At 41.5% G+C, this 25,744-nt stretch overlaps 2 protein-coding genes across 3 annotated transcripts in view; both read left to right on the forward strand.

Annotated features, from left to right (window-relative positions):
- Positions 1-595: 595 nt before the first annotated feature.
- On the forward strand, positions 596-4,804 carry LOC308095623 (tRNA-dihydrouridine(16/17) synthase [NAD(P)(+)]-like; the record flags this gene model as incomplete). Its single annotated transcript, XM_080442674.1, has 2 exons — positions 596-1,621; positions 4,781-4,804. The coding sequence occupies exons 1-2, from the start codon at positions 599-601 to the stop codon at positions 4,802-4,804; spliced, it is 1,047 nt and encodes a 348-aa protein (XP_080298800.1). The 5' UTR covers positions 596-598.
- LOC308095224 (DENN domain-containing protein 3-like) overlaps positions 4,561-25,744 on the forward strand; it is a 35,799-nt gene continuing 14,615 nt past the window's right edge. For both annotated transcript variants that reach the window (XR_013934048.1, XM_080442199.1), the window contains exons 1-21: positions 4,561-4,810; positions 8,911-9,001; positions 9,851-10,006; positions 10,512-10,647; positions 11,197-11,312; positions 11,463-11,584; positions 11,667-11,778; positions 13,260-13,379; positions 14,233-14,331; positions 14,950-15,069; positions 16,249-16,364; positions 17,098-17,253; positions 17,657-17,753; positions 17,993-18,096; positions 18,493-18,701; positions 19,103-19,262; positions 19,779-19,935; positions 21,016-21,238; positions 23,060-23,139; positions 23,778-23,957; positions 24,573-24,743. Coding sequence is in view for 1 of the 2 variants with exons in the window: in XM_080442199.1 (XP_080298325.1) it covers positions 8,921-9,001; positions 9,851-10,006; positions 10,512-10,647; positions 11,197-11,312; positions 11,463-11,584; positions 11,667-11,778; positions 13,260-13,379; positions 14,233-14,331; positions 14,950-15,069; positions 16,249-16,364; positions 17,098-17,253; positions 17,657-17,753; positions 17,993-18,096; positions 18,493-18,701; positions 19,103-19,262; positions 19,779-19,935; positions 21,016-21,238; positions 23,060-23,139; positions 23,778-23,957; positions 24,573-24,743 (2,715 nt within the window). In the remaining variant the exon portion in view is untranslated. The remainder of the gene's footprint in view (positions 4,811-8,910; positions 9,002-9,850; positions 10,007-10,511; positions 10,648-11,196; positions 11,313-11,462; positions 11,585-11,666; positions 11,779-13,259; positions 13,380-14,232; positions 14,332-14,949; positions 15,070-16,248; positions 16,365-17,097; positions 17,254-17,656; positions 17,754-17,992; positions 18,097-18,492; positions 18,702-19,102; positions 19,263-19,778; positions 19,936-21,015; positions 21,239-23,059; positions 23,140-23,777; positions 23,958-24,572; positions 24,744-25,744) is intronic.

Below are 25,744 nucleotides of genomic sequence, written 5' to 3' on the forward strand. Positions count from 1 at the left end.
AACTATATAACTGCCCACCAGTCAGTCAAACCACGATATTATAATTCAAAATCTTGATTGACAATTCCACAGCCTGTATTTCCGGTCACATTTGAGAGGTTACACAGTATAGCAAGGTGACCTTCTCAATGTAAGATGAAAGATATACTGACATATTATTAGTGTGTGCTGTATATCTGTTATGGGACACGTGAGGGACAACTGTTAAGGTGTCTCTCAGTCCTAGCTATGGAAGTGTCGATGTCAGAAATTCTTCACCTGTCACCAGAATGTCATGTGCTTGCTCATTTATTTCGGACAGTCCTGAAGAAGTAGCCATATAAGGTCATGCCCATGTGTCACCACCCACTGTGTATCTATTTTGTGTGCCCTCACTCTGTATAAGAGGGGTTGAAAAGCTGTACTCGTGAGATTGTGCTATGCTACCGGTGTGGTGCAATCTCTGGGAGCGCTCCTAATACAACTCTGTTCTCAACACTTCTCCAACCGTCTTTTTTATGGAATTCAGTTTCTTCAAGTAAGTTCTAAGAATTCTATTACAACGCTAACGTGGAAATTGCTGCAGTATACCAACAATTTGACAAAGCAGGCAGCTGTAATGGCAAAGCTCCAGGGCTTTGACTTCTGGAGGACCACATTGAAGGGTGCATGTTTCGTCGTGGCGCCCATGGTAGACCAGAGTGAACTGGCCTGGCGTTTACTGAGCCGCCGTAATGGTGCCCAGCTATGCTACACGCCCATGCTGCATGCCCGGATGTTTGTACGAGACCTAAATTATCGGAAAAAACACCTCTACAATGAAGTTTGTGCAGAGGATAGACCCCTCATCACACAGTTCTGTGCCAACGACCCCGAGGTGTTTCTGCAGGCTTCTCTTCTGGCCCAGGACTACTGTGACGCCATCGACCTGAACCTCGGCTGTCCTCAGAAGATCGCAAAGAGCGGGCGTTATGGAGTTTTCCTTCAAGATGAATGGGAACTGCTGGAGAAAATGATCAAGTTGGCAAATGAGAAGCTGTCTGTTCCAATCACATGTAAGATCCGTGTGTTCAAGGAGATGGACAAGACAGTGCGCTACGCCCAGATGCTAGAGAAGGCTGGATGTCAGCTGCTGACGGTTCATGGCCGCACCAAAGACCAGAAAAGAGAAACGACTGGCCTCGCCAGCTGGGAGCACATCCAGGCTGTGCGGAAAGCAGTGAACATTCCGGTCTTTGCCAACGGCAACATCCAGCATCTGAGCGATGTGGAACGTTGCATTCAGGAGACGGGCGTGCAGGGCGTCATGAGTGCTGAGGGGAACCTCCAAAACCCAGCGTTGTTCCAGGGCCGCAGCCCCCCGGTGTGGGAGATGGCTGAGGAGTATCTGGAGCTGGTCAAGCAGTACCCTCCCTGCAAACTGTCCTACATACGAGCTCATCTCTTCAAGCTCTGGCGTCACACACTCCAGATCCACCAGGACCTTAGGGAGGACCTCGGCCACGTGAAGACGCTGGAGGGTTTGGCCATGGTCAGTCGGCAGTTACGACTACGCTGTGAGGAAGAAATTGCACAGGGAAAGGAGGTGGAACAGAAACAGGCGTACGGCCTGCCCTTCCCTCATTGGATATGCCAGCCTTACGTCAGATCGACATCAAAGCAGATTGTTCCCATGAACTGCAATAGCCAGGAGTCAGAAGTGAATACTTGTACAGTACAGCAAACATGTACATGTACAGCAAAGTGTCTTGTCCTTGTATCTTCCTTCTTTTTCTTTTGTTTGTTTTTTGTTTGTTTGTTTTTTTCTCTCTATTTCGACATTCATTTTTTCTTTGTTTTGTAAAAAGGTAGGCGTAATAAGCTATGGCTTCAGCCTCTATGCCTTTTTGGTCAGAAATGTGGTTACCTTTTCTTTATAATTTTTCTTTTGTATTACCTATATGAAATCTTAACTATGTTACCACAAAATCTACAAAATCTTTAATGTTAATTTCTATGTTTATGTTGGTGTGTGTTTAAGTAAATATATGTTTTATACTTACCTGAGCTGAGTGTGTTTATGGTTGATGTACTTATTTAATATTTGAAACATTTGAATCCCAGGTCAACAGGTGTTTACCACTAGTCTGACGTCCAGCATCCATCCCCTTTAATCCAGCTTAATCCAGACGTCAGTACAAGCCTGGACTGTTTGATATTGTGGAGATCTACATAGGACATGTCTCAATGTTTCTTTTTCAAAAAGAACAAATGTATACTGTATGTTCGGTATCGTTGGTCGGCCCCTATAGGAATCTGGAGCATGTGGTTTGATTCTACTAGAACCCATATTTTGATTCCTTATTTAGATCCTCTATAAGCTTTTACTGTGGAATTGCCTCTCTAATCAATAAAGTGTCTTGCTTGCCTGCCTGCCTGCCTGCCTGCCTGCCTGCCTGTCTGTCTGTCTATTGTATCTGCTGTATGTATGCTCTGCTATTCTTATATTCACACTTTTTCCCATGCTGTGGTGATAGTTTAGTTTGTCCTTAGCTGACATGTCCAACGCAAAGCATTCAGTTTGGTTATATTTCAATCTAGAAAAATAATGAAAAAGCAACCTTAAACAGTCATAAGATGCACAACACATAGAATCGCACAGAATCACAAACACATTATAAAACTATGACGGCATAAGTTTGAGGGCAAAGAAATGCAGAATATTTAACGGCTTAAACTTGTCTGCTTGGCTATTCACATACAATGAAACTTGAGGGTGGAGATCAATAATCTATTCTACAGCATCCAACTGCTGTAATTAAACTCAGAATTAAAAAAAAATGAAAAGAGCAAGGCTGTTTACTGAGGACAGAACTGAAAACTGAAACTTTACATTACATTACAGTCATTTAGCAGATGCTTTTATCCAAAGCGACTTACAATAAGTGCATTCAACATCGGTAGGCAAGAAAACTACTAATCACCAGAAGTCTTAAGTGCACTCTCTTCTAAAACAAGCAACTAAGAGTATACCTAGCGCAAAGGTAAAAGTGCAATATATCAGCTACCTAGTCTTGTGTCTACACACACACACACACACACACACACACACACACACACACACACACACACACACACACACACACACACACACACAGCAGAGAAGATGCCAACAGTCAGGGCAAAACGATATGGGTACATTTGAACATGTACACCCACCAGGCCAATTTAGTTAAGTAATTATAAACAACGGTAAAAGCTGACTATGTTAGGAAATAACTAAATTAACGATCAATGTTTCACAGGTTGAGATAGCAATAGCCAAACCAAGCCAGTGTAGGTATCTCACACTCTGAGAGATAATTCACATTCAGATTCAACTTAATGCATAACAAGTTTACAGGCTTAAAGGAGTAGTTCACCCAAATAATTCATGATAAGGCATTTTGTTCAAAACGGAGCACTCCAGCAAACTTTGGAAGCCAATCTTAGACAATCAGGATGGAATATGAAAAATCTGAAAGGCACGTTTAGTTTAATGACTATAGAGATACTGTGTACCGATTTGCGCAATGTTTGGACAAAATTTGTAGGAGTAGGCCTACTGTCAAAACGTGTTTTGCAAAAATCGGCCTCCTGGTAGCGCTACAACAGGCCCATGAGAAAAGGTAGTGTGTGTGTGTGTGCTGCAGTTTAGCTGCCATCAAGCCAGCGGTGCCGGAGATTAGCTGTCCACAGACAGAATGACGGACTGATGGACAAATGGACGGACGGACACGGTGCAAAATGTAGTCTCGGCCATATCTTTCAGCCTGGCAGCCAGGCCGAAATATATGGCAATCATTATTCTTGGTTCATTATTAATAATAAACCAAGAATAATGATAAAGAGATCTATCTAATTCCTTGTAATAAATCAGGAAAGCCCCTTTCAATGTTTGAAAGACAACTTTAAAAAGAACACAATGGGCTGACTATTGAAACACCCCCCTGGGGCCCTGTGCTGAGGGAGCTGCAGGGGACTGAAGGGTCTTTAAAGATTTCATGGTTCAATGGTTTATTATTTGGTCTATGTTTTTCAGCAAGCATGGACAATGACCTCCTTGAGTGTAGTTTATCCAACTTATCCAACATTGCTCTCTATTGGTGATGTTTTGTTACTGCAGGTAGGGTCAGACTTACAATGATTTATTTGTCAGGTCGACTCAGGTGGTCAGATATGTGTTTTGGTGGCATCATCTGGACTGGCATGGATGCAGAGACATGCTTAACAAACAGTACAAATAATAGGCCTACTGAGTCTGACACCCATGGCACAGGGACAACAGGAGGACCTCAGATATGGTCGAAAGTAAACTGCTGTAGCTATACGTACACTCTTCAAAATAAATGTTTTAAATGAGAATACAGCTAGACATACAATAGATGGTAGTAATACACTCCTATATTTTGCCCAAAGCGATGGAAATCAAAAGCTTATTAATTTGAAAAAATCATTTTGTGCACTTTTATTTTGGAAATGAAACCAGACTGGAAGTTCAAACAGTCATGTCGCTTGCTTTCCTGGCTGGTTTCAGTGTCCATTCATGCTGCCATAGGAGGATTGTGTGTGCGCGAACGAAGCGTAGGTCCTGTCTGTGTGAGTGATCAGGGTATCGTACTGCGTTCAGTGCGTTGGACCCCGACCGACAGGGTGTGTTTTGTTTTAAAACGGTGAATCACAGTCAGTGAGTCGTGTCGGTTAGAGTTAGACAATAGACAGTCACACACAGCACGGATTTATATTCACTGTGATCTGGAGATCTCGTCCTTGTGTTCCCCAGCAGCCAGAGGAAATGATCGACTGATTTGAGGTTAGTTGGTTACGTTGTTCAGTCCTCTCAAAGTTTCGTTGCTTTTATTAAAAGTGTGGTTCTGTCCATAAATACATGCATTTTGTTTAAACAGTTTAACGTTACAGTAAAACATGAGTCATTTGACTTCTCGAGTGGTAGTTGCACAGTGAAATGATCTGATGATCTGGTGTGATGATCAGACACACTGTCATGTTTGAAAAGGAGAGTCGTTAGGCTATATCTGGCGTCATACATATATTGCCAGTGCTGGAAGAAGTACTCACATTTACTTAAGTAAAAGTATCAATACTGCAATGTAGAAATACCATGTAGATGCACCGCATTCAAAATGTACTTGAGTAAAAGTACAAAAGTATTGGCATCAATACTTAAAGTACCAAAAGTAAAAGTTGGCCTACTCATTGCGCAGAATGTCCCATTTCACAAGTTCAAAATGATTACATTTTTTTATTAAATAGCTGGGATGCACTGTGAGCTTGTAGATCTGCTATTTTCAAATGGCGAAATATATATACGGCTGAAGTGTTAGTGTGTTTTGTAATAATAATCAAAATCAAATATGCCTCTGAGATGTGGAGTAGAAGTAGGCCTACTGACAATTGTAAATACTGAAGAAAGTAAAAATACCTCAAAATTGTACTTGAGTACATGTACTTAGTTATTCTGTGCCTACCTATATCGTTAAAATTATATATATTAAAAAAGTATAGGCCTATTTCTGGGCTAACTTTTAGCTCTGTTTGGCACACTTGGGAAATCCTTTGTTGCCCGTTTGATTACTACTATTTATCTATAGCCACATTAGCCAGCAAAGCTTGACATGTCCCAAGAAACATCAACAACTGAGATCATGGCGTTGAAGTAAAACATACTTGGGAAAGTACAGTGACAACATGACGTCACAGCTAACATCATGAGTTAGCCCCAGTACCTGTCCTACTGCATGTTCGCATATTCATCATGCCTTTGCTCTACTTTGTGCTATTTATAACTCTTATGTCTTTTCAACTGTAAATGCAGTGGTGGAAGAAGTACTCAAATTTTTTGCTTGATTAATAGTATCAGTACCACAATGTAGATACTCTGTTACAAGTCAAACTTTGGTATTCAGAATTTACTTTAGTAAAAGTACAAAAGTATTGGCATCAAAATATACTTAAAGTACCAAAAGTAAAAGTACTCGTGCAGAATGTGCCATTTCAAGTTTTCAAAATGTATAAAAGTATTTTGAAAATAGCAGATCTACAAGCTTGCAAGGCGTTGTGAGCTTGTAGATTGGCTATTTTCAAATATAATGTAGAGCTTAAGTGGTTAATGTGGTTAATGTTTGTTTAGTAATAAAAATCTAAAAAGTAACTAGTAACTAAAGTTTTCAAATAATTGTAGTGGAGTAAAAGTACAATATTTTCCTCAGAGATGTAGTGGAGTAGAAGTAAAAGTATTGAAAATTGGAAATACTCCACTAAAGTAAAAAATAGATAATAATACAGTACTTGAGTAAATGTACAAGTTACGTTTACACCACTGTGTAAATGTAAATGCTGGCCTGGTGTGTCATTTATATCTAATACAACTGTAGGATGACATTCTTAACCCAAAATCTTCAAGGTTGTTGTGCTGACTTAATTAGTTCAATATAGCCTGGTAAACCCCCCCTCCGGAAATCTCAACTACCGAAATCAAATACAAATGAGATTTCCGGAGGGGGGTTTCGTTTACCAGTGTATATATACACGATGTAAAGACTAATAACATCATCATTGCTGATCAATGTAGCTTTTGAAAGAAACTATTTTCTCTCTCACTTTGGTCTCTTCTGTTCCCTTCATGTATTTTGCTGGGACCATCCACCTACTGAATTAAAGTAGCCCATTTATCCCACTCTGTCCAGACAAATAACAGAGGATGCATGGACAGGCCTGCCAACAAAACATTTTCTAGACTAAATCTAAAAAAATCTAAAAACTTTCGATTTAGTCGACTAACATTGTATGATATTTAGTCAACTAAAACTAGACTAAAACTAAAACATTTGATTTCAGGTGACTAAAATATGACTTAATAGAATTTTATTCAAAAGACTTGTGACTAAAACAAAATCAAAATTTTAACAGTAAAACCTGCTAGATAATTAAGCTGCTTTGATGCTGAACATTATTGGCTTCTTCTGACAAACAACACAGGGGGTTTACAGAATTAGGGTTTTATAGGGAATACATTTTGTGTGTGTGTGTGTGTGTGTGTGTGTGTGTGTGTGTGTGTGTGTGTGTGTGTGTGTGTGTGTGTGTGTGTGTGTGTGTGTGTGTGTGTGTGTGTGTGTGTGTGTGTGTGTGTGTGTGTGTGTGTGTGTGTGTGTGTGTGTGTGTGTGTGTGTGTGTGTGTGTGTGTGTGTGTGTGTGTGTTCGTTCCATTACACAGCAGGCCAGTTTAGTCAGAGGCTTATAAGGGACAGAGGAACAGGAAGAGGGAGAGACGTGGTTGGAATGAAAAGAAAGGGAGAAAACATGATAAATTGCTGCATCATGGTGTCTCATCTAATAAAGCATGAAGCCTAAATTGTACTTTGTTGCACAGCAGTGTCTTGAATGTGATCCAAGAGACCAGTGAACCCAGTACATGAACCCCCTCCATCTCTCTCGCTATTGTACCGTATGTAAATAAACAAAGAATACTGTGGAAATGATCTGGGGAAACAAAATGAGAGAGGTCAGGAGGAGAGACAGAGGAAAGGTTAGGGAGAGGGGGGAAGATGGACACAAAGTCGAGGGCAACAGCGGGACAGGGAAAATGGAATCGTGCTTATATTTATTTTTAGAATATTTATTCTTCGCCATACTACAGTGTCGCTTGCTGACAATAGCAGAAGCTCATGCCACGTCATACAACAAAGTATAAATCAGGCTTAAGAAAAAAACGCAGAATTGGCAGTAACGTTTGAAAAAACTAAACAGGGGGTCAGAAAGAGGGGGGATGAAATTCAGAGGCCGGAAGAGTGATGATGTGTCCTAGTACCGTTTCATGTGCAGTATTTTGCCTCCAGCTGGAGGTAATGACAATCAGATGTGCGTTTGTTTACTGAGATGCTTATTAGTTCGGGGCAAAAGCAGCTGCCACCCCACCAGGGGTCACACTATAAAGCCATGACATTACAGACATGACAGAACAGTTCCCTCCTGCCACAACCATGACAAGAATTATACATCAACATCACCAAAGGAGAGAGGAGGAGAACCACATGATGCAGCACACATCCTTAGTTGGGAATTGAATCCTGATGCTGATGACACGCAACTGTGGTTTCTTATTTCTTTGACTAAACATTAACATCTTGTGTGTGTGTGTGTGTGTGTGTGTGTGTGTGTGTGTGTGTGTGTGTGTGTGTGTGTGTGTGTGTGTGTGTGTGTGTGTGTGTGTGTGTGTGTGTGTGTGTGTGTGTGTGTGTGTGTGTGTGTGTGTGTGTGTGTGTGTGTGTGTGTGTGTGTGTGTGTGTGTGCATCTGGTAAAGTATGTGTTCAGTGTGCAAATTAGGCCTACAACATGCAATAAAATAATCGACTGTGGGTTGGATAGAGGAGGTGCATTCATTGTGTTGAGCCTGTTGTATTAGATGCACAGTTTTAGCTTTAGTTTGAGTTTTTCTTTCAACTCAGTGATAATGTTAAATTAACATATTTACATATTTTCGTCCTGTATTTAACATGTATGTGTGTTCGCCTGTTCGGTTTACTGTTTTGTTCTGTTATGTTGTGTTTTGTTGCTTTGTTTTAATTGTTGTTTTTTGTTAGAAAAAAACAGACCTCTTTGTTATCATTGCTTGACACAATGTTCCCTTTTATTGTCTGAAAAAAATCAATAAAGAGATTTGTAAAAAAATCATTTCATGAATCATGGCTGGCTCAATATCTGGTTTGGAAGTCCAAGGTAGTGGGTGCCAAGACAACGATTTAAACATGACAGTTTTCCCATTTTGCTCTGAAGTCAACCTCAATGTTTTCACATTTAACATGGTCACTTCCGTAAAAGTAAGATATTTACTGTCTCTCATTCATTCAACTTACAAGGTGTGTGTTTGTGGCTGTGTATTGTATTTTATGCAGTGCGATTGTGATGGCAGACCTTCCATCAGGACTGTTGGAGGCATGTGTGGTGGTGGGAGCCTCAAGTGATAAACTGCAAGACTTATTACAGGTATAGTGCTCACACACACACTAACAACAACTACTACGTACGTAGTATTAGAATCTCACCATTTGACTATACTGTAAGGTAGCAGCAGTAACTGAGAGATTTACTGCGAACAGGTGTTTGGTAAAAACTATTGAAGTTGCACATAATACTTTTAAACACAGATGTAATTTTATGGTTTTCATTTCATGATTGTTCAGAGATTTCCATATAATCAATGTGTCATAACCATAGAATATTACATTGTCAATATTTGCTAAAGACTCTGGTATCATTTACATAACAATGTTGCTAACAATGTAAGCATCACACACACACACACACACACACACACACACACACACACACACACACACACACACACACACACACACACATGACATTAGCTACTATGATCCCTGATTGATCACTCAATGTTTAACAACTTCACACATTTAGGCATTTAGCAGGTCTTATCCAAAGTGACTGTTGTGCTAGATTGGAGTAAGCAGAGTATGCATTAACCCTAGTCAATAAACGACAGGGTAAATATATATAAAGTAGAGTGCAATGAGAACAATGTAGTGCTTCTAAACAACATGTCTAAATAGCATTTGTGGTCTGGAAAAAAACAAATCTAAATAATAGCATAGGAACAAGTAAACAACATGATTTACAATGAGGTATTATTCTCCCAGATGTTGAGAATGCTTTTCAGGCCATGTGTGTACTGTTATTTGCCAGCGGCAAAGTACCAACGAACTGGCCAGATGTATGGAGTACCGGGATGACTGGAAGCAACGATGGAGGGCTCGTCTGAGGACGACCTAGAGAGAGGCTCTGAATTAAACTTGTTTCCAAAATATTTACCAGCTTCAACAGCAGAGTAAATTAAAAGAGATCCCCCTTTTGGACGCTGAAGTACTGCAGGTCCATGCCCCGCCCTTTGTATCCAAGGAGACGAGCTCCAGCAATGTGATTGGTCCAGCTTTCAGCCGTGTCCAGAGGAGAAAGAGCTTCATTAAGAAGGTTTTAGTAATTTTTTTGCTTAATTATTATTACTGTTGACTTTTCCTCACAAAGCAGAACAGATAAATTGTAAATCTATGATCATCAATTAATTGCAAAACAAGTCCTTCTTTGTTTTACAAGGATGGGCTACTATTTAGTATACAGTATATTGTCGGTGTCGGGCAGAACCCTTGTATGTCCAAAACCGTTACTTTTCAGGAAATGGAAGTCCATTGTAGTTATTATTTAGTCACAAGCTCTTGTTAATATTTTTTATTGGTTCAATATTTATAAAAGCCACAGACTTAACCACTTTCACTTTTACTTTCAAAATGTTTCAAAATAGCACAAATAGCCACGATTCTCTATGCGTCCTGAGCTTGTAGATTAGCTATTTTTGCAGTGAAGTAGAGCATTCATTAAAAAAATAAAAAGATACAAGATTTCTGCCCTACAGCAATGATATTTGAGTTATAGGCTTTTATGTAGAATGTGTTTTCAAAATAAAATTGTTTGATTGCAGAAGAGACGAGATCGTCCGGTTGAGTCATCAACTAACGGAGAAGCAGCCAATCACGTTGAAGGGGCGTCGACCACAGAGGACATCAGTGTTCCAAAGGACCTAGACCTCATTGCCCTGCCACTCCTCTGTTTCCCTGGTAACAACACAATCATGGCAACAGCAAACACAATATTATAATTGCCAGACCCAAGGGGGTCGGGCTTACATGAGGCTTTGTACCTGTTTCGTCCATACATGGGTATGGTCACTTTGTCCTCCGGCCCCAGCCCAAAAAAATTCTGTCCCCCAAAAAAGTCTGTCCATACATGGGCATAGAAGGGACACACGTCGTGCCCCAGCCATAAAAGTCTGTCCCCCTTTCGTCCATACATGGGCATAGACACAGGCTGACACGTCATGTGAAGTCTGGGTCTGGCAGAACCAGGTCTCCTGGTCTTGTTTTATTTAACATTTGAGGAAGACATTTTTATTTTTTGTGAAGTTGGGCACTGTGGTGATTTTATGAAGGACATTTTGCATTGTAATATTTGAACAGTAACCTAGCAACCATTGATCAAACAGACCAAACTTTAAGTAGCACGTATTAGTTCTAAATAAGGAGATGTGGAGACATGGTGTCCATACCTAAACGATACCAGTCATTATTTATGTTGTGTCTTGACACTCTTTAATTTCCACGGGACAGGGGGTCTGCAGGTCGCCACTGAACAGCGAGAAGACGCTTACCACTTCCTGGTTTTCACTGACCTGTTTGGGAATCGAACACATGGCATTGTGGTGCAGTTCTACAGAGCTGTGCAGGTAGACATCCATGCATGCACTCGCATTATGATACTGCTTGTGTGAGGGATATGTGTGGTTGTGGTGTAATAAAAAAGGGGGGGGGACCCAATATCTTGTTGATCCAATCAACTCCGATGATTGCTTCTCATTTGCCGTCTCTCCTGTCAGTCCTTTCACGAAAGCAGTGTCCAGAATGGCCATAGGTGGAAGTCCCGCCTCTACGCACCCGTCGCAATCTGTGTCATCTCCCATTTCCCTTATTACAACGCCTTGAGAGACTGCCTATCATGGTAATAATAGTACTAATGATTAATAATTAATAATAAATGAAACAACAAAAATAAAGTCTCTCTCTCTCTCTCTCTCTTTTAGTCTTGTACTCCAGCTTCGGACCTGCAGGCAGGCTGACTTTGAGGATACCATCAAAGAGTTTTCAGCCAAGTTATCCCTGGTCCCCATACCACCTCCTGGTCAGCTACACGTGGTTAGACATCACTACTGTCTGTCCATCACTGTCTCTATTTCTGTCTGTCTCTACCTAGTAATCCATGACTTTTTAGTCCATTAAGATCCTTACACACTGGGGGCGATTTTTTTCATGCAGACATTGGCTGGCGACAGCTCCACCTCTGACCAATCAAAATGGTAGGCCAGGGGTCTTCAATAGGGGGTCCAGGATCCCTAGGGGGTCCTGAGAGTTACTACAGAGCATTTTCTCTCTCTTTGTTCTTTTTACACTAACCACTTGAACCCCGAGCATCCCTATTCTCGGGGCGAACATTCACAGAAATAGCCGATCTACAAACTGACAACGCGACGCGCTGCGACGCGTTGTCAGTTTGTAGATCGGCCATTGGCTATATGGCCATCCCATCCAACTCCTGTTGAAGATGAGTGAGCCAGATGTGCACTGGAGGCTATATAGCCTACATAACTGGAGGCCCGGAGCTTTCAAGAAAACTGAACTTGGTCTCATTCCTCAAATAGAATATAGCCTATCATATAATGTTACCTCAGACATGTGGCTAGCCCCTGCTCCGGATCAATCGGCTCTCGGAAATTTGTCCTCTCCTTCTGCAAACATGGAGCTGTTGGAGCAGTCCTTCAAATTGTCTGATGGACATTCTAAAGTATTGCCTGAAACGGCTGTGGTACAATTTGAGCTCCTGGATAGTAGTGTGGAACTCACCCATTTCTGTTCTCAAGGTCAATATTGGGTGTACCGAAACACTTCTATTCTTTTTCTTTTTATTATTCAATAAAACCATGACCAGCTCATCATCACTTGAGGTCCTCAAGCACGCCACGGAGAAACAATGGAGTCTACAAACAATGGAGTCTACATCCTCAAGTTGAGGATGTAGACTCCATTGTTTCTCCGTGGAGTGCACCACAGATAACTTTATTGACTTTATACATTTTATACGCATATACACGTCGCGCTGGATGTTCGCCTGTCCGAATATTTTGCATTTTCGGGTCGTTAATTCAGATCGCGTCGCCCCTGATGTGTAAAGACCTTTACCATTAGCTATCTGTTTGTTATTGTTTTGTTGCGTGTCTACAGCTGCTTAGATGTCTCATTCTCTCTTCCTCTCTTTTTGTCTTTTTAATCTGGCTGCCTTTTTGTAAAGGTACTTTCTGGATAATTCACATTCTCTATCTGTCTCCTTGTCTGTCTCGCTGTCTGTCCGTGTCTGTACAGTATGTCTCCTTCCTGTCTGCCATTGATTTGCTCTCACTCGTAATTACTTGCTCAATCTATCTCTCGAATACTGCCATTATTTTCCTACAGTAATCTTGTGTGTGTGTGTGTGTGTGTGTGTGTGTGTGTGTGTGTGTGTGTGTGTGTGTGTGTGTGTGTGTGTGTGTGTGTGTGTGTGTGTGTGTGTGTGTGTGTGTGTGTGTGTGTGTGTGTGTGTGTGTGTGTGTGTGTGTGTGTGTGTGTGTGTGTGTGTGTGTTAGTCATTCAGCCTCCGTCCCCTTCAGGTGTTCCTGCCCTCCAGAGAGGATCAGGACAGACCTGTCATCGACATCGACCTACATCTTCCATTGCTGTGTTTCACACACACAACACTGTTGCAGGTAACATACCTTAAGATCACAAGATAAGATGGAACCTGATCCCCACAAATGTGGGTCGCGATACTGCAGCCAGTAAACAATGGAAGGAAGCAGAGCGATATTTGTACAAAGGTCTTGACAACCTGCCATGTAATGGTAATAATAATTATTATTATAATTGAAATAGTATTGACCTAAAGTAAAAATATATCTCAAATCTCTCTCCTTTCTTGTATATATGTAACGTTTGTTTAAGTATAGTACCAAAATGTTGCATACACGTACTGTATATCACGGCAGAGATTTATAGAATTGATATACCACGTAAAGTACGTTTAGTTGGGCATAGCACTGAAAACATTTCACCTGCAAATTATGAGACCATGTTTGATCCATATCTCAAATATAACTGAATCAGTTCAATGTGTACTGTATGAATAATAATATAGACCTCTTATTCGTTGGAACTATACTGCTTTTGTCATAATATAGGATGGTTAACCCCTGCTATATGTTATGGTTAAACTTATAGCTCAAAATGAAATGGTGAAATCCTAACAACAACGTAAGCCCTAAATGCCCTACCCCAACTCCAAGTTGAATCTTTTTATAGTGGTAAAACCTAAAATCTTTCCCTCTAAAGTCGGCCAGGACACCATGACCCAGAACCCATTCAAATTGCATTGTAAAACAAAATGTGAGACGCTAGAGGGCCATAAAAATGTCTCTTTCCCTAATTGGGACCAGAATAATGTCTCCATAAGGTAAATTCCTATTGGTATTGCTTGTGGGGACATTGGGTCCTCACAAGTATTGTAGAAAGAAGTACTTACACACAAACACAGACCTCATAACTCTTCTTGTCTCTCCCTAGGTCCTGTCCTGTCTCCTCCAAGAGCAGAGGGTGGTGTTTTTCTCATCAGACTGGGCCAGACTCACTATGGTAGCAGAAAGTCTGCTGCTGTATCTACAGGTCAGTAGGTACAGCAAGGTTGAAAGTTGTTTAAAATAGTGTGGACAACAATGATGGAAATATGACATTTGTGTTCATTTCATCCAGCTGTTTTTTTATACAGATGAATTCTAACGATTATGCAACAATTGTGATGAGCTCAAATAATTGCGATCATGTATTATGTAATAACGCCTACCCTGCCGGTGTTATAATGCATTATTACACGGCTTGGTTGAATGCTTGATTCTGATTGGTCAATCACTTAATTCAGCGGTGTGTTATTTTGGAATAATGACCGCTGTTTAATCAAAGACTCAGAGCACCTGGCTCATATCAATCTGCGTTGCTTGATCCCGTGCCGTACCCAACATGGCAGCCATGTAAACAATTACACAATGTCATTTACAGCTAAACATTGCTGTCAAGTATGTTTTTGAAAACATTTGAAGCGAGAAATAGACAATGCAGTAACTAAAAATGTATTCTATTTGATCAAAACTTTTCATTGTTTTCCGAGGCGACCGCGTTGCACTGGACACAGTGCACATAAATTATTGGAATACTTTAATTAATACTCTATCCATCTTTAGTTTCCTTCCATTATTTCAATCCTATTGTTGTGTGCGTGTGTTCCAGCCTCTGTCCTGGCAGCAGCCCTACGTACCTGTCCTATCCCGCGACATGCTGGACTTCCTCATGGCTCCCACTGCCTTTCTGATGGGCTGTCATATCAGCCATTTTGAAGAAGTTGCTGCTGTAAGTACACACACGCGCGCACACACACACACACACCCACAAACGCACACACGAAAACACACACATTGGTGCCAGGTTTTGTTTTCGGAGTGGCGTCATTATATTTTCCACTTTTTTGTAGAGGGTTGTGCACGTTTAAACATGTAGATTATGGTAGGTGATATCAGTTCTTACCATCATGCATCCACAGTTCCCAGCTCACACTATTACGGTGCAGTAATACACGAGACGTGTCTAGAAGCACACGAGAGTGGAACAAACAGAAACAATAGCCATCTGCCCGCTTGTCGACCGGCTAATTGAACTTGAACTCTGAGAGTGTGCAAATGGAACCCAATGGACCAGAAAGGATCCTGATGATTTTAGAGTGTAGTGTGGGGTTCCAGAGATCAAATAAAACTTGTATCAAGGGCTGTGGCGTAATGCATATCAAACTGGGGCGGTCCTTGACATTTAAAAAGGTTGAGAATCACTGGTGTAAGTTCAGTGTTGTGAGAGCACAGCACAAGACACATGGTCTGTGATTTACAGCTGCTATTGCTTCAGAGGCTGCTGTCTGTGCAACAGAAATGGTGTTGTTTTAATTTGGGTAGTGTTTCAGTCAGTGTCTATGCTGAGCTCATATTGAACAATAATGGTCTGTGCTTCACTGCATTCATCTAGGCTGAGATTTAGCAGTGCTGAGTATTTGTTTTATACAGTAGCCCTCATATGTAACAGCAGCTGTCTGTTCAGACAGACTGAGCCTGGCTCTGTTTGACTGAATTGCACATTTTGTACCCACAGAAGTTCAGTGTGTGTGTGTGTGTGTGTGTGTGTGTGTGTGTGTGTGTGTGTGTGTGTGTGTGTGTGTGTGTGTGTGTGTGTGTGTGTGTGTGTGTGTGTGTGTGTGTGTGTGTGTGTGTGTGTGTGTGTGTGTGTGTGTGTGTGTGTGTGTGTGTGTGTGTGTGTGTGTGTGTGAGAGAGTGAGAGAGAGTGTGCACGTGTGTGTTTGTGTTAGCTTGTGTGTACACATGCATATGCATGAGCACTTGTGCATGATCCTGACGTTTATGTGCATCACAGTTCCCATAAAATAATCCATTAATTTATGAGAAAGCGTAATAATATATAATGCGGAAATACAAGGTTTTTGTCCAACATCTTTGTGTGTGTGTGTGTGTGTGTGTGTGTGTGTAGGAGACAGAGGACCTAATCCTGGTGAATATCGACGATGGCATCATTCAGTCATCATGGTCTGAAACCATTGACCTACCAAACATTCCCCTGACTGCTGCTGACACCTTTATCTCAAGGTACAGCCATACACACACAAAACTGTACCATTGGAAGAGATTGTCAGCTGTTAATTCAAGGCATTTTCATGGCCATAGGTCAAACTGTCCGGAATAGGGTTTGGCTGTATGTACAGTATACTATGTATGACTGTCCCCTCAAAAGTTGACTTGACGTCATGCACATAGTGACCGCACTAGAACATGCACACAAGTGATCACCCTGTATAGTGCACCTTCACCGCTGAACTTGTGATTTGTGCAAGCTCCATTCATAAACTGCACACATGCAGTAGTACTGTAACTATCGATATTTCAAGATTAGACTTCGATAAAGGCCACCCCATTATTAGACTTATTAGTCTTGTTTTTACTTAAATCACAGTAACCGCAGATAGAGAAAGATTGAAGCTAAAATAGTAGTATAAGTTATAAGCATTTTAAACCAAAACTAAGAAGAAAACAAGCCCTAATTCTAGATACTGTAGGATTGTAGAGGATAAACTAAAAGAAACAACTATACAATAGCCATACAAATGTAATGCTGTGACAGTCATGTACGATCATCCTGCTTGTGTGTGTGTGTGTGTGTGTGTGTGTGTGTGTGTGTGTGTGTGTGTGTGTGTGTGTGTGTGTGTGTGTGTGTGTGTGTGTGTGTGTGTGTGTGTGTGTGTGTGTGTGTGTGTGTGTGTGTGTGTGTGTGTGTGTGTGTGTGTGTGTGTGTGTGTGTGTGTGTGTGTGTGTGTGCGCGCAGGGCAGAGTGTCTCCAGTTACACTATGATTTAGAGCTGTGCCACCTAGGAGCGGGCACTGATGTAAACGAGCTGCGATGCCAACGCAGAGGCTGGCAGAGACGCCTCAACTCACAGATACAAAACATAGCCCTGGAACTGGTGGTTAATATCTTCAGGTATGTGTCCTGTGTGCAGGAGGTATTCTTGCATGTGTTTTTCTGTCTCACTCACTCTTAACAACTTAAATCCTATATACTTGTTGACTGAGGCCCCCCAGGTCTGTGTTTGGTCCCCTCCTTCTTTCCCCGCTACCAAATCTCTTCATCGAAAACAACCGACCTACAAACCCACAATGTACCGCATTGCGCTGCGTTGTGAGCTTGTAAATCTGCTATTTTTACTGTGTGTTTGACTATTTTCGTCAAGTATTTGCTTATAATGATGCTAGGTTTCAAATGGTTAAGTGTAATTTTATGCCGAATAACAATAAATACAGGTACTTTAGGTAAATTAGTTATCTTATGCGAAAAAGCACAAATTAGGCTATTCTTTATCTCTCTCTCTCTCTCTCTCTATCAGAGAGGTCCAGGATTACCTGAACTATGAACATAGAGTTTTCAACAGTGAGGAGTTTCTCAGGACCAGAGAGCCAGCGGATCAGCTCTTCTACAAGAAGGTGCACATGCACATGCACTTGCACATGCACATGCACATGCACATGCACATGCACATGCACATGCACATGCACATGCACATGCACATGCACATGCACATGCACATGCACATGCACATGCACATGCACATGCACATGCACATGCACATGCACATGCACATGCAAACACATTATCCTGCCTGTGTCATACAGTATGTAACTATCTTAAATGCACTGGTGTGTGTGTGTGCATGTGCATGCAGGTATTAGACACCCATATATTCCACACCTTCCTGAGAGACAGGCTAAGCAGGAAAATGGACACCTTCAGTCGGATGGAGCTCAGCACACGCAACCAAACACAAAGGTATGATGTTTGAGTTGTAATAATTGTAGGATTGCAGACTCTCTCTCCACTCTGAAAACGTATCTCTTCAGACTCCACCTCATCCCACTAGCACTCCTTATCTTTGCATCTGTACATGTTTCCTAATGCTTATTTAGGCAGATGCTACTTATGTTATTCAGATGTATGTTGTTAACTTGTTCCCAAAGATGCTATGCTATGTACTGTACATTACTTAGATGTTTGGTTGTTCACAGATGATAATAATTTTGTCTGTAGTTAGGAATGTGGTTCTTTGAATGTGTATCTACAGTAAGGCACACAACCATATATTTTAATAGAGGGGTCATAGTGCAGGATTAACTGTGTAGTTAGTAGTAAGGATTCAGTTAATAGTTAATTATCTTATCTTCTCAGGAACCGTGTTATGACCGATTCTCCTCGGCGTCCCCCCATGTCTGAATTGTCCAGAAGTGGTTACAACAGCTGCACCAGCCCTGAGAACAGGCTGAGTGGGAGGCTGGGTGCCAGCATGCCAAACCTGAACCACTCTTCCCCTGACAACACACTGCTCGCCATTAACTCCAACAGACCTGCCTCTCTGAGGAAGATGACACCTGATGCTGGTTAGTACTAAGGGATAGATGGGAAGGTGGATGGGTGGTGTAAAAACAGAAAGATGGGGAGAGATAGAGAAAGACAGACAGACAGACAGACAGACAGACAAAGAAACAACAAGACAGAATTGCAGAGTGGGAGGGCAACCAGTTTAAACTGCATTCATCCATAAGTAATTATTGCAACAGACATGCCCGTACAGGTAAGCTAAAAATACGAGTGCTCTACCATAATCAGAATCAACTTTATTGTCACATCACAGGTTTACAGGTGTAAAACAGTGGGTGAAATTACCTGAAACGGGCGAACTGTTTACTGTTGTTAGTGCCAGGCACTCAGCACTTCTCCAGATAGATTTATCAGTACGGTAAATGAATAAATTGGAACCAATGAATCATTGTCATTTCAGGTTTGAAGTCCCACCAAAAAGCAGTGAAGGTGTTCCGTCTCCCAGAGTTCCCCCCTCCACTGGCCTATCACTATGTGCAGAACTATTATTCTGACATGGTTGCTTCCCTGGAGAAGGCTCTCAATGCTACATCACCTGATGACTCTGCACTGCTGGCCAGGTACTAGGAGAGAGGAAAGGAAAGGAGGGGAGGAAGGGGGAAGAAAACAAAAGAAGAAGAGAAATAGCTTTGTATACAACACGTACTGTAGGTTTGCTTTATATTTTAGGTAGCGAAGGTTCATCTTTTAGTTGAGGATCTACAAATAAGCTCATTCACTTTATACAAATGATATTTCTTATCATTTAATATAATAACATATTTCCTTTTTCATGAAGCTTACATTCTGTGTTATTCGGGGAACATGGATATGCTAAAGAAAAAGAACAACTTTAAACAGCTAAGATGCATGAGATACTCTTGCATTTTTTTGCAAGATTATGAACCTACCACTCTACCCAGGGAGATAAGCACTCAAAGAGGACTTGTCTCAACAGGCATTTAGATATAATCCCTATATCCCTCTGGATATCAATTCAGCTCAATTCCTTTATTGTCATTGCACCTGCAAAAAAATAATTATCTGAGGAATGTAATCTCTCTACCTTTTGTTTTTCTGTCTGTGTGTTTGTCCAGGTACCACTACCTCCGTGGTTTGGTGAACACAGTGTGCAACAGGCGTCTTGATGCCTTAGAGGACTTCCAGAGTCTTCATAAGACGGACTCGGATATCTTCCCGTCTCAGATGGTCAAGTCCCTGGTTGACTCTCTCCCCGATAATGAGCGCTTACAGGTATGGCTAGAGTCATCGGTATAGCCCTATCTTAGTATAGTAGCCTACATACTGTTTATCGTTCTATCCGCCAGGCCGAAGGCAAGGCTGGAGATATTGTTTTCGTCCCTGTGTGTACGCCCCTTGTACATGCTGCCGGTAGGCCCAGTAACTCGATCCTGAATATTTTTTAAATCAGCCTCATGGTGGTGAAAAGATTGTTAACACATGCTCTCTGGAGTCATGTAATAATCGAAGATTTTTTATAATCCATACCAATTGGCTATAACTGGCTTTAAAATTTTGTGGAAGGGGTCAATTCTACTAAGGAATGCAAAAGAATCATTCTAGGCCTGACCTCGACTAGTCGAATAGTCGACTAATTAGTCGCGGGGGGTCCGAGTCGACTGCGTGTCTCTTAGTCGAATTATAAAAAATAAAAAATAAAAAAAAATTACTGAGATTGGCCTAGTTTGCCAAAAATAGGATATACATCATGATTTATTGGGAGAAACCAATAGTATTATGTTAAATCAGACACTAAGCACCCCTACAGCCAAATGGAATGTTCCTCTATTGCATAACATATTTTTTGCATGATTTGACTGAGAGATGGAAGTTGAATCAGACTGATTCGACTGCCAATCTCAGTCGAATCATGCAACAAAAAATATATATAATTTTTATTTTTATTTTTAATTTTTTTGGGTGTGTCCTTAGTCGACTGCCAGTCGACTATTGGCAATTAGTTGCCAATCAGATTCGACTATACAAATCCTTAGTCGGGGACAGGCCTAATCATTCACGCATTGTCCGATCTACCTCAAATATGAATTGAGTGAGGGGCCTCTAAACAGGTGATGTCAAAAATATCTGCAAAGATATAGAAAGAGGACATTGAATTTGTGTTTTATTTTTCCATTTTCTCATTCATTCACTTATTAATTTATGGTGAATGACTATGACAATGGTCATACCTTAATTACTGATTAGCACAACACTTTTGCCTGACCCACTGTGCACTGTGACAGTTATTGTGACTATTTTGTGCGTCCCTCGATGGTGTTGTCGATGATGATGATGTTACTGAACAACTCACAGGCTGACAGACGCCCCGAAATAAAACGCCTCATCACTCGCCTCAAGCGGGACCAGGAGCGGGAGCGTGCGCGTCATGGCAACGAGCAGGAGGAGGGTGCTGTAAAGCGTTTCAAGCTGACGAATAAGCACATGCATCTGGAGGAGTTTGTGAAATATGTCCAGGAGTCTGGCATCGTGAAAGACCAAGGAACCATACACAGACTGTTTGAAGCTATGACCGTAGGTAGGTTTTGTGTGTGTGTGTGTGTGTGTGTGTGATAAAGAGTACCAAATATTCTCAAGAGTTTTGAATTGGTGAATGAACTGTCCAAACAAAGTTTTGTTTTATGCTATAATGCAGTGGGTTTCTTTTTTATAATAACATTTGGTTATGCTTTTACACATAGCTCTTGTTCTTAATAGTTGCCCTGCAGGGCTTTTTATAGCTATCTCTTGGGGAGTGTGTTTTTCTCCATCTCCCAAATAGACACAGTGACACACACACACACACACACACACACACACACACACACACACACACACACACACACACACACACTTGCGGTCAGACACATTGGTACTCTCAATGGTACCCTGCTCCTTGTTTTGTAATCACACATTCATTCCTCAGGTTAATCATTAACTCACTTGTTCTTCAATGCTTTGTTTGTAGGACAATTTACTGGACAGGTTCCAACAGCCAACAGAAAAATTATGACATTAGTTATAACCCCCCAGTGTTCAGTATGCCCCGAATATCACTATGGTATGATAACAATAATAGAAATAATAGACCCTCCTGTTTGGATACCATACCAGCATTTGGTCATATTTACAGTATCAGGTTGTAATTGATCAGAATCTACTATCAGCAACCGGACTGGTGGCTTTAGGCATTGTTGGGTGGGTTTCTTTGGGACCCCACCACCTTTGCGCAGCATTTCTTCAGGAAGGAAGGAGAAGGGGTTTGCTTATCTTGCGCTTCGTTTTCTGTTATGGGAAAGAAGCTGTCTTACTCTCTTTGGATGTAGTGAAAACACGTCCAGCAATCCTTCCTTCCTCCCTCTTTCCGGCACTGTAGAGAGACGGATAGCCTGGGCTGGAGAGAGCTTCCTCAGCTTTAGCAATGTGTGCTGAAAGTAAATCATTGACATGTTTGTGCGCATGTGTGTGACAGCCGACGTGGGAATGCATTTATATTTATGGAATATTTTACTACTTTGACCTTTTCCATAGCAGTACGATAGGCCCTCCTATAACTATCTGTATCATTATAATGATACTGTTTGTATTATTTAAAGATGATGATGGTGCCTTTCACGTTTGCCTTTTCAAACGGTCTCTCAGTGAACCCGATGCTTTCTAATTATCACTTATCAGCCTGTTAGCATGGCTAGCTCCTGGATGTTAGCCAATGAAATCATTCCAACGGTACAATATGTTGGCAGTTTACTGTGTGTGTGTGTGTGTGTGTGTGTGTGTGTGTGTGTGTGTGTGTGTGTGTGTGTGTGTGTGTGTGTGTGTGTGTGTGTGTGTGTGTGTGTGTGTGTGTGTGTGTGTGTGTGTGTGTGTGTGTGTGTGTGTGTGTGTGTGTGTGCGGCGCGTGTGCGCGCTGGGGAGCATGGACAAGGCGTCTGTATGAGTTCATTGTTGTCACACAGTTGGATGCTAAACCTGCAACTGCTTTGTTACCAACAGTAGAAGTCTGTAGATGTGCTGAGTAGGCTGGGCAAACAGCTACAGTATGGTGGGTGTACAGAGAGTCTGTATGAAGTCATTGTTGCCATACTTTATAGTACACAGACCTGCTCTGTAACTCCCAACTGAGGACTGTGGTTGTACTTGGACATTTCCCAGGTAGAGTGTGGGTAACTTGAGTGTTGTGGAGCAGGGCGTTGCTGGAAAGCCAGCTCTGCCAACCTTCCCTGGGTACATAAAGGACAAAATATAGGAAGTAACCTTTTGCTTAATGTTTGGTCTGTCACTGGTCACTGTATTTGTTCAGTGTTCTGTGTTTATATCTTTTTATATGTGTCTATTGGTTTATGTTCTGTCTGTGTCCCAGGCCAACAGAAGCAGGTCAGTCCAGATCTCTTCAGAGTCTTCTACACCATCTGGAAGGAGACTGAGACCGAAGCTCAAGAGGTTTGTCCTGCATACTACAGTAGATGCTATTACATGATTGATTGATTGAATACTTTATTAGTCAAAAATGTAAACGGCACAGAGGTACAGTACAACATTTGGGCTAAAAGCATAACACAAAAGAAGTCCTGGGGACTTGTTTCCATTGTGGTCCTATGACCACTCTGCACTCTGAGTTATATGCAGCTCTGTAGTATCTCAGTGTAAACATTCACAATGCCCTGGATATGAGTCATCCCTTAGTCCTACCTTCTCCTTTCTGTCTTTCTCCACTCACTGTACTATCAAATAATGCAGTGGTTTCCCAACCCTGGTCACCAGGGACCCATTGAACTTCTGGTGTTACATCCTACGAGAAAGTTAATTACATTCATCTGGTGTCTTTGTAAATTGAGCTGTATGTTCTAATCTAAAGGGTCCTTGAGGACCAGAGATGACATCGAAATAAATATAGATACTGTATACAGTTTGGACTAATTTGTCCTCTGCATTTACCCATGCTAATTATTAGGAGCATGTGATCATTTATAGTACAGTGGATTGATTGATCTAGGTCTGTGCTAGACTGTACACGTACCAACTGCTGCAACCGGTGCCCCAAGGCGTCTACCATTGACTTGTATCATTAAAATGTTCAGCTGTGTCTGCCGTCCTCTGTGCTGGAGCACCTGGAGCCCAGCGAGTGCGTGTTCAAAGTGTCGTCCTCGGTGAAGACGAGCCGCGGCGTGGGGAAAATCGCCATGACCCAGCGGCGGCTGTTCCTGCTGACCAACGGACGACCTGGATACGTCGAGGTGGCACAGTACAGAGACATAGAGGTCAGAATAGACGGTGGGGGGGGGTTGGGTGCAAATAGGGGGGATGGAGAGCTGGTCTCTCAATGGGGAGGAAGGAAGAATAAACTAGATAACAGTACATTGAGTTTGTACAGTGCAGAAACTAAACAGTGGAAAGAGGTGATAAGGCTTGGATGAATAAAGAGGAGGGGGGATATGCGACACAGTAATAATATGAGGTCTTTTAACACAATATCTCTCTGACTCTAGGATAAAGTGTAGTGGTAGGCCATTCAGTACACTGTGTTTTCACTCGGTAGATCAGCCATGAACTCTCACTAAAGATAACCTGCCCACAGGAATTAGTGTGGGAACTATGTTATTCAAAGGATGATGTTGAGTGGTGTTAAAATGCATTATTATCATTTACAAGGGAATAACCATTTTACAAGTGCAGCTTTCCTCACAAAATTGGTTACCCACCCCCACCTCTCATTTGATTTAAATTATATTTTCACTTTTCTGCATAGGGCATAAGTCCAATTGCTCTCTTCTTTCATCCATCCGTCGGCATCCCATGCTTTTCCCCCCCTCTTTCTTGATCTTTCTCTCTCCCTTTTCTTCATCTTTGTTTCCATTTTCTCTACACATCTGAAGGAGGTGAAGGTGTCGTCTGCTCCGTTCCTGCTGCTGCGTATCCCCAGTCTGAAGCTGCGTGTGAGCGGCAGGAAGGAGACGTTCGAGGCCAACCTGAAGACTGAGACCGAGCTCTGGAACATCATGGTAAAGGAGATGTGGGCTGGACGCAACTTGGCTGACCAGCACAAGGTAAAACCTCTGTGTGTTTGTGTTCTGAAATATTACTATATCACAATACTTAAAAACATCATCGGGCTTGGGTATCAATGTGGACTCTCTGTACTGGTATTTGGAAGCTTTGGGCATGTATTTAAATGAACTGTGAGTGCTATTAGTATTGCTGGCTTGACAAAGAGAAAGCCAAGCAGCTGTACCGATATTGCTAATTGGGAGTAAAGCAATTCTCATATTGACATATTTGGTCGATTCGATGAGGAAAATTGTCCGAGGCTTATCCATTGATCATTAAGTCTTCTCTTTCAAGAGGCTGTTTGGCCGCCTGGCAGCCAGGAACAATATATTTTCCATGACCTAATTTACTGGTCATTTTATGCTAACTCAAGGTCAAGTCTGAGTCAGGTGCCTACACAATACAGCCAGTAGCAGACAGTCAAATTCTTGTACTCCAAGATTTCCTCAAAAGTGTAACAGTGTGAACTTGCTCGATAGCTCCAACTGAGTTCTAACTTGCAGCTCCTGCGCAACTCAACAATGTTTGGTCAGCCTGTTTACATGGGATATGATTTTGAATGGCTTGTAAAACAGAAATAATTTTGTGAGTAGCTGAAAAATGGCACAAGAGATAACATGTTTACACAGTGCATAAGCAACCTCCTGAGTGCAAAAACAATGCAAAACACAGGGGGAAAAAAATAAACAAAATAAAATGCCTTTTGACCATATGGGACCATTAAGCAGTGGTGGACTAAGTACTCAACCCGAGTACTTGAGTCAAAGTCAAAGTAGCTCAAAAACATTTACTCAAAATTAAAAAAGTTATTGCTTTTAAAAGTACCTGCTTTTACAAATACTTTAAAATAAAAAGAAAGTAATTTTTTTTTAAATTTCTGTAATGTTTTCACAATTAATTTATAGAACCTAACTCTTTGAAACCACATGCACTGCATGCACTGATGTGCTTCTTGTAGAATCACTACGCTACAAAGCCTATAGAAACACCTATAAAAACA

Source organism: Gymnoscopelus braueri, assembly GCF_963280865.1.
Source record: "Gymnoscopelus braueri genome assembly, chromosome: 11".
Classification (NCBI taxonomy): Eukaryota; Metazoa; Chordata; class Actinopteri; order Myctophiformes; family Myctophidae; genus Gymnoscopelus; species Gymnoscopelus braueri.